At 40.9% G+C, this 9,686-nt stretch overlaps 1 protein-coding gene and 1 long non-coding RNA gene across 2 annotated transcripts in view; both read right to left on the bottom strand.

The window, feature by feature from the left end:
- LOC307047028 overlaps nt 1–4,912 on the bottom strand; it is a 415,414-nt gene extending 410,502 nt beyond the window's left edge. The window contains exon 1 of the long non-coding RNA XR_013810323.1: nt 4,563–4,912. This is a non-coding gene — a long non-coding RNA (uncharacterized lncRNA). The remainder of the gene's footprint in view (nt 1–4,562) is intronic.
- Nucleotides 4,913–5,808: 896 nt separating this feature from the next.
- Nucleotides 5,809–7,593, bottom strand: LOC307046385 (zinc finger MYM-type protein 1-like; the record flags this gene model as incomplete). The annotated part of the gene is made up of 1 exon (XM_079692780.1): nt 5,809–7,593. One exon carries the CDS (start codon nt 7,591–7,593, stop codon nt 5,809–5,811), a length of 1,785 nt encoding a protein of 594 aa, XP_079548906.1.
- Nucleotides 7,594–9,686: the final 2,093 nt, after the last annotated feature.

Below are 9,686 nucleotides of genomic sequence, written 5' to 3'. Positions count from 1 at the left end.
AAATACTCCAAACAGTCCAGAACTTCACAGGTTTGGTAACGATGCAGCCATCAACGCATCTAAGCGTAGTATGGGGTGTCATCAAATGTCGTTGCCATGGCGAAGGACCACTCGCCATGAAACACGATGTGGCTGTAACTCCCATCAACACGGTCCAATCATCCCCCAATCTTCACTTGTATATCACTGGTCCATGCCTCAACAACTCTACGCTAAATCTGAGATCTCACCATATGCCGTTTCCATGGAAACGCATCCCTCGCCATAAAACATTATGTCGCTATAAGTCCAATGGACACGGTCCAATCGTCCCCCAATCTTCACTTGTATATCACCGGTCCATACCTCAACAGCTCTACGCCAAATTTGATATCTCCCCATATGCCGTTTCCATGGAAACGCATCCCTCGCCATAAAACATGATGTCGCTTTAACTCCTATGCAAATGTTCAAAAAGTGCTCAAACTTCACAAGTGTGCTAAAAGTCCAGCCGTGAAGACATCTACGGGACAGTTTTGAGATTTCTTCAAATGCCGTTGCCATGGCAAGACAATGCTTGCCTTGAAACACGGTTTTCTCATAACTTCAGTGAAAATACTCCAAACAGCCCAAAACTTCACAGGTTTGGTAACAATGCAGCCATCAACGCATCTAAGCGTATTATGGGGTGTCATCAAATTCCGTTGCCATGGCGACAAATCATTCACCCTCAAGTTAGTTCAGAAGTTTGCAGTTCAAATATTCTGCGGCTTTTCCAAGCCTTTTTACTTTCTTTTCTTCTCTCATCACACATTCAAGCCCCCACTGTTCATGTATCATTTTAATCTAAATTCTTCACTTTCTTCTTACACATTACATTTCAGCATAGCAGTTTAGCGTCACATTTTCAGCATAAAGCATTCCCACTAGCAATTTCTTCAGGAATTGCATTCTCTAGTTAATTCTCCAGCTCTGCTGCCTCCAGGACCGCCTCGTGTATGGTCAATCTGAGCCTCAGCCTATTTCTCCTGCTGATCAGCCTCATGGTGGGCAAGAGACTCCGGAAAAAGAGCAGGGCATCGTCCTCCTCCACCACTGGTGGTGGGGGTGGTGGTGGTGGCATATCCAGCATTGGACCTACGGTCAAAAGCAGATTCTCCTTCCCCTTATCTTTTTCCCCCGGAATGGGACTCTCGTCTGTGCTGGCTGACTGTCCGGCTGACTGGCCGGCTGACTGGCTGGCTAACTGCCCGGCTGACTGGCTGGCTGACTAGCAGGCTGACTGGCACCTGGCTGGCTTTCCATGCTGTCATCCAGGCTCTCTTCCAGGCTGTCTTCCTCTTCCTCTTCTATGGATGTGGATGGAGGCAGGGCTTGCCTGGGGAAATTGCTGGACGTCTAGCGGTCAAGCATGAATGGCTTTAAAAAGCTCATGATTGCCGCGAGACGCCAGGGCTTAGATCCCCCGGAATACCCTGCCCCGCTCCTTTTCCCTTCCTTCTCTAATATCCTCTCCTTCCTCTATCGGTCCCTGAGGGACTTCCACCACTTTTTGCACACCTCCTCTTATAAAATGAAATGAAAGAATACAGTTAATTTCTTGAATTTAAGAAAATGATTCCTCCATTAATGAAAACCAAATCCCTTTATCACTGTCAATTGCATAAAAGGTTTTACATGTCACACTTTATCAGAATCAAAATCAGAAACAGGTTTATTGCCAGGTAGCTTTGCACATACTAGGAATTTGACTTGATGTCATGGTGCATATATAAAAAACAAGAAATCTAATATAAAACACAAAATGTTTTACACCGTAATAAAATACAGTTAAATTGCAAAAAGATAAAAAATTAAATAAATCAGTAATTTAAATGGAAATAGAATGCATTTTTGCATATATATATATATATATATATATATAATTTAACTGTATTTTATTACGGTGTAAAACATTTTGTGTTCTATATTAGATTTCTTGTATATATATATATATATATATATATATATATATATATATATATATATATATATATATATAGATTGGTTTGATATATATATAACTAAGAAATGTGAAAGCCGAATATGAGCAGAAAGGAGTATGACATTGTGTGCATTAATGTAACGCAATATACAGGGTTCTTACACCTTTTCCAAAGTCAAATTCAAGCACTTTTCAAGCATTTTCAAGGTGCATTCTCAAGCTTTTCAAGCATCTTACAGCTGTTGTAAATTACATATTTATATACACATACTCAAATGATTATTTCCCTACCTCACATTAAATCAGATTATCTTTATGCTATAAACAACCAAATGTGTGTTTCGTGATAGCATTCTATATGAGGATGAAAAATTAAAGAAAAGAAAACTAAGTTTAATATTTCAAAATGAGTGACCCATCTGTACGTAGACTGGGCCTCCCATATAACCTGGCTGAGCCAATATAAAACAATCAGCCAAATAACTTTTCAATACATTATTGATTACTATTTTTTAGGTACTTTTAGGTTGGCAGTAAACACAAGTCAGAGGTAAATGGTGTACTTTTCCTCCTCTACATGTATTTAATACCTTCAGTTACTTCACAGATGTGGATGAATGATGTGAAATATAATCAAGTGTTAAATCAGACTTTAGTTCCACCTGGAGTAAATCCACAAGCTACCCTGCAGTATACAAAGTCATTCAAACTAGCTGCACCTTTACCAGCTTTGAGAACACTTTCATGATCAATCATTATAAAACATATCATATCTATTATTCTGAAATGGACCAATCTGCACAATGACTACTTTTACTGTCGCTACTTTCACTAGATTTTGATGAGAATACTTTTCTACTTTCACTTGAGGAACATTTTGAATGCAGGGCTTTTACTGTAACAGAGTATTCCTACACTCTGGTACTTCTACTTTTACTCAAGTACAACATCTGAGTACTTCTACTTTTACTCAAGTACCAGATCTGAGTACTTCTACTTTCACTCCAAGATCTGAGTACTTGTACTTTTACTCAAGTACAATATATGAGTACTTATTCCACCTCTGGTAGCGTATTAGCCTGAATTGTAGCCACAAAATCACGCAGAGCTGCATAAAAATAGACTTACAATGGTAACAAGTGGAAAATAATATTTACAAATGTGTACAATGATTTGTAGGTAATTTTGACTACTCAAGACACCTGACTTATACATATTCAAAGGAAGACTGTGTTCATTCTACAATTACATGGGATTAACACTAGCACCGCCATCGGGTCAATTTCACCCACAGCTGTTTTTTTTTTATTGTATGTAACTTTTTTTCAATAAAATATTAAAGTCTCCCTGTCCGCGAATTTTCCTGAAAGTGTGTTATGTAGCACCCTCTGTTGTTAAAAAATGTCAATATGAAGTCAGATTGAAGAAATCGCCCAAAAAATTGCCATTTATACCTATTTCCGCCAGCGGGTCATATTGACCCCATCCCTTTTCACGCTATTGATTTCGTGTGTAAACCATAGGTGTGAACCTATGGTGTAAACATAAACATGACGTGTTGCTATAGCAACACCCTTTGTCTCCTGCGGTTCCTTATAGATTGAGAGATAGATTGAGAGAGAGGGAGAGAGAGAGAGAGATATAAAGATAGATATAGATAGATAGATATTGATAGTGACAGTTTGTAGTGAAGGAGCGCGCTGCGCAGCAAACAGCTGTTTGCTTTTCACCCAACAACGACAACCGCCTCACGAAACGCTATGTTGTAGTGTTAATAAACGAAACAATTTAACAAAATTGCTTGTCAAAATACCAATACCACAGGACCATTTTTTTTTTTAAGCAATATTTTTTTAGTGGCCCGAGCGGGCAAATTGAAATTACGTTATGCTGGCCGGGGTGTCTAAATAGTGCTTCCGGGACAGCGGGCCATTTATAATGTCGAGCCCTGTATATCATATGAAAAGCTGAGAGTCCACAGATTCTATTGGTATACGTTTCATCCCTGTGCGATCAAAAGAATATTAAACTTGTTTCGGCAAATTCAGATGATAAATACAACTTTTAAGCTTGTAAAGGCATAATTACAAGCGGAGAACGGAGTAATTTAACGTCACAACAAGCGTAACAACAGCCGGTGTTTCTTGTGAGTGTTTCCCCGGTACACAAACACAATACACACAAACGCAAAAATACACAAACACACACACACTCGCGAGCTTCACCCAGACCAGTAATAAAAACTAAAATGTGTCTTCGGGTCAATGTGACTGATTTCGATAGAGCAAGTCACATTTGGTTTAGGCACGAAACATACTACCAGTAGAAATACATTGCTTTTAAAATCGTTCTGTGTCGAATCAATAGATTATATTTTGTGACTATAACACAAAATGCCGTGAGACTGGGTTGAATTACAAGTGAGTGCTTCATCCTCTGAACACCACAGAATGGCGACTGTAACGCACATAACATAGGTACGCTCCTCTGAAATGATTGTCCCCTGCAATTATTATCCCTCATTCAGCTTGCTAACGTTAGCTTAAACAAACGTAACATGCAACGTTAGCCTAATCTAAAATGCTCTACTACGGCGTACCTTTCATGTGGTTCGTCAGCGCCGACTCTCCCATCGTTATTTTTTTCAAACTTTGCAGGAGGCTACTCGTGGGCTTGACCCTCGTCTTATCCATGGCTTGTATTTGTCTTCTGCTAGCCAACGCTCGTTGAAACTGCAACCTCCTGGCATACTGTCATCTATCACTTATCAGAATGCCCAGGTCACACACCTAACAAAAACACTTGCAGGTCGCGCGCATAGCGCGGGAAGGCCGGAGCGGAGCTGTTTTATGTAAAAGCGAAGCAATTAAGCTGGCTCCGACTTCTTTATTTTCTTTTAATCTAAAAAGCGAAGTAAAGCATTTACATTTTCAAGCACTTTATCCCAAATTCAAGCACTTTCCCAACCTTGAAAACACCACGTCAAATTTCAAGCATTTTCAAGGATTTCAAGCACCCGTACGAACCCTGAATATAGTCTATGATGTGGCAGAGGTAAAGTGTCAGCGGATGATAAACATTTATGTGATTAATGTCTATGGTGCTATTTTATGCTAAATATAGTGGCTAATGGCTATGCTTGCTAGCTATGTTAACACTACGTACACTGGATATAAAATCACCAAACAGGCGAAAACCTACCAGTTTCACTCACTGTCTCTGCCACCCAGGGCCGGCTCTAGACAATTTGCAGCCCTAGGCGAGATTTTAGCTGGCGGCGCCCCCCCCCCATAGAATATATAAAGAACAACAAATTAAAAATCTCTACAAAAGACGAATACACTACAAAAACAGAAACTTATTGACATAGGCAAAAAGGCTTACCAATAACCAATAACCTACCATAGCCAATAAATGTAACTTATTTTATTTTTGTTGTTCATTCATATCTTATTTGACCTAGTTAACACTCATTTATGTATTCATATATTTATCTCTCCAGTTTTTAAACGATATTTTTTGTTTACTGTCTTATAGTATACATTGAAAACACCAACCCCCCCACCCTACACACAAATACAAAAACCACACTTGCTTTAGTTATAATTCAACAAACATCTTTTAATAAACAAGTAGCTTCCGCAGAAGGAGTTATAGAAATATTTTAAAGAACACTTAAGAACACACGTATTGTAATAATAAATAAATAAAATAAAATAAATGAAAAAATATTAACAAATACATAAAAACGATTTATACAAAAAAAGAACAATTACATTTCTGTTTTTGAACACACATATTGTAATAATAAATAAATACCTTACTGACTTGCTTGACTTAAACACTTAGAATTGCACTCGTCTTGACTTCTTTGCTGCATAGTCATCGATAACATCCTCATATGACAGCTGACGAGTAACATCACTGTTAATGCTGATGATGGCAAGTCCACTGAGGCGTTCTTGGACCATTGTAGACCTCAGGTAGGTTTGAATTAACTTCAGCTTTGAGAAGCTTCTTTCTGCTGAAGCCACTGTCACTGGCATAGTGACTGCGATCCTGAGAGCCACCCACATATTAGGATAAACCTCCCTCAGGTTCTTCCTTTCCAAGAACACCAACAGTTCCAGGGTGGTCATTGTGGGTGAGGGGAGAGTTGGAAAGTTCATCAGCTCCAGTGCCAACTCTTTTCCATCTATGTCTGACTGTCCGCCAGAGCTCAGGGTGTTGCTCAGTGTTTGACACTGCTTTGTCAGCTCGTTTCTGGGCAGTTTGGGGAAGTTGACAAGCACCCCAAACTTTGCCTGAACTTCTTCCAGGTGTTCAAAACGCTCATTGAGGGAAGTGATGCAAACATCAACCACCCTGTTGAAAAATGTAACTTCCATCTTTTTTAGGGCATTGGCCATTGGCTCATCAGGTGCTTCATAAGAGAACTGCCTCTTGGTTGACCTCAGCCTCTTCTCCTTGAGGACAGCATCCACATCCATGTCCTCACACATGTCTTTAGCACTGATCTGAGCAGAGGCAAATCCAGTGGCTCTGTAGTCTTCCAGGGTGGCCTTTGTCTTTTTCAGGAGGTCAACTGCGATGTCAAGTTGCATTGACACAGACTGCATGACCTTACTGACCTGTTTGACTTTACTGAGGATGTCGTACCACACCACAGTGCAAATGGAGAAGCGGTAGGACCCCACTTCCTCAGCCAAAGACTGTGCCTCTATTTTGATCATTATGTCAGTGGCCTTGTCCCTCACCTCCAAAAGTGCATCTCGAACATGTTGAGCCTGATATCGCACAGCTTCCACACTGTTGACCCGGCTCTCCCAACTGGTTTCAGACCATGATTTCAAGGTAGTGGTGACATGGCTCATCAAAATGTCCCAGCGCTTTGTGGATGCTGAAAACAATGTAAAAAGCTTTTGGAGGTAGCCAAAGTATCCAGTGGCATCTAGGGAGCTTTTCGCTGCATCAGCTAACACCAGATTGAGAGTGTGTGCGCCACATGGCACGAATAGTGCCCTCGGGTTTAGTTCAAGTAACCTGGCCTGAACTCCTTTGTTTTTCCCTCGCATATTGGCACCATTGTCATAAGACTGTCCCCTACAGTCCTCAAAGGGGATGTTCAGTTCTTGGAGCCTGTCCAGGATGAGGGATGACAAACTCTCGCCAGTTGATTCCTCAGCGACAAGGAACCCCATGAAGTGTTCCTTAACTTGTGGCATCTCCTCCATTGTAAAAATCCTTAAGATGACTGATAACTGCACTGTGTGGCTAATGTCAGGTGTGCAGTCCAGAATGATGGAATAATATTTAGCCTTCTTAATTTCTTCAATCATGTGGGCACTGATTCTCTCACCGATACATTCAATGAGTTCATTTTGAATATTTTTTCCGAGATATGTGGTATGGCTTGCACCCCTTTTGACTTTAGCAACGTCTTCTTTCATTACAGGGTCAAACATTGCCATCAGCTCCACTTCTTTAAGGAAGTTGCCATTGTTGGGTTTGTTGAGTGTGTCACATGTTCCCCTGAGGCCCATGTTTCTCTCAGCTAATGATTGAATGATGGTGACCAACCTTGTTACCACCTCACGCCATCTCTTCCTTTCTATGTCTGTAAGCGCCATCTCAGTCCTATCAATAGTTTGCGCCTTTTGTAATCGAAACTCTAACTCTTTCCATGATTCCATGTGTTTAGTATGTTCTGGAGTGTTCTCGTGTTTTCAGTAATTTTTCCAGTCATTTAGTCCTGCACTGATTAATTTGTATTCCTTCTGGGAGAACAGCTTGCAGCAAAAACAGTAAAGGCTGTCGTTTTTCTGTGAGTACAATAGCCAGCTTCTCTTGATTCTTTCCCCATTTACCAGTTTTCTATAAAAGTATTGGTGGTGGCAGCTTCTCCCATCCTGTCTTCTTGGAAAAATGAAGTGTGGTTTTGCCTGATAGGGTCCTCTGCTCACAAACTCTGTTCTTACCTTATCAGACATGGATGGCCAGTCGGCAGGGTCAACAGCTGCTGCCTTTGTGGCGTCACGTGCTGCAGACTGTGTTGTGGTACTCGGGATCAATGTTTCCCCTGCAGATTGTGTAGCAGCAGGTTCACTTGGGACAGGTAGTGATATGTTTTCACCTGCAGACAGTCAAACATGCATGGATACAGTCGGACACCCACTGTGTGTGTGTGTGTGTGTGTGTGTGTGTGTGTGTGTGTGTGTGTGTGTGTGTGTGTGTGTGTGTGTGTGTGTGTGTGTGTGTGTGTGTGTGTGTGTTTTACATTAACATGTACATTATTAGTAAGAGAAGTACTATTGTAATGTGCAATAATAAACTGGACTCACGTGCTGCAGACTGTGTTGTGGTACTCGGGACCAATGTCTCTCCTGCAGATTGTGTAGCAGCAGGTTCACTTGGGACAGGTAGGGATATGTTTTCACCTGCAGACAGTCAAACATGCATGGATGCAGTCGGACACCCACTGTGTGTGTGTGTGTGTGTGTGTGTGTGTGTGTGTGTGTGTGTGTGTGTGTGTGTGTGTGTGTGTGTGTGTGTGTGTGTGTGTGTGTGTGTGTGTGTGTGTGTGTGTGTGTGTGTTTTACATTAACATGTACATTATTATTAAGAGAAGTGCTATTGTAATGTGCAATAATAAACTGGACTCACGTGCTGCAGACTGTGTTGTGGTACTCGGGACCAATGTCTCTCCTGCAGATTGTGTAGCAGCAGGTTCACTTGGGACAGGTAGTAGTGATACGTTTTCACCTGCAGACAGTCGAACATGCATGGATACAGTCAGACACCCACTGTTTTACATTAACATGTACATCGTAAGTGATATAGGTGCTATTGTAATGTGCAGGTGTGAACATGTGTATGAACTACCCACTACCCTAATAAACTCAACAGGCAATATCACAAAAAACTTGACTGAACTCACCTGCTACAGGCAGTGATGCAGTAGACTCAGGTTGTGCAGTGGTGGGAGTGAGATTACCCAGATATTTTAACAATGCACCTGGAAATTACACAGAGAATAATGTAGTAGGTATCTATCTGCAATAATACTGAGCAGTTCAGACTAGCTGACATAATTTCCTGTGCCCAAATATGCAAAATATATTTTTTAAGTGATAACCTAGCTAGTTAATGATTTAGCAGAATTATTTTGTGTCCATTACCATTTGTAAGCTAAAGATGGAACAAAATAGATAGCTTTAATAATAATAAATATATATAAAGAACACAAGAAAAACCACACAGTGCAGTTGGTGTAAAAAGAGCTATCAAGCTAGATGGTAAAGCAGCTCATCTGCTAGCTTCTATCATACTATATATCAGCTGCTATCATTAGCTAACGTTAGCTAGCTAGCTTTATACCGTTGCTTGAAAAATGCCAATAAACACAAACAGTCATCAGACATACCTCTGTTTTCCTGGAGTTTTTCCTCCTCTCTCTTTCTTCGCCTTTTCCAATGCGCCCCAGACGGCTTTTGGTTGGGGTTGCCCCGCTTCATGTTGTGACAGTGAAGTTCTAATTCTCGTTCAAAACGCGAGCGCGCGTGACACGTGAAACACAAATGGACAGAACCAAAGAAAACATAGAGAGGGGTGGTGCAGTGTTGGGGCACCCCTACGTTTTATTTTTCATATTCTCAAAAAAACAAATGAATCCGGATCTGAGCGGCGCCTAAAAAAAAGGAATCTGGGGGGCGCCTACAAAAAT

Source organism: Notothenia rossii (assembly GCF_949606895.1).
Source record: "Notothenia rossii genome assembly, chromosome: 7".
NCBI lineage: Eukaryota > Metazoa > Chordata > Actinopteri > Perciformes > Nototheniidae > Notothenia > Notothenia rossii.
This window is presented reverse-complemented; position numbering and strand designations above follow the sequence as displayed.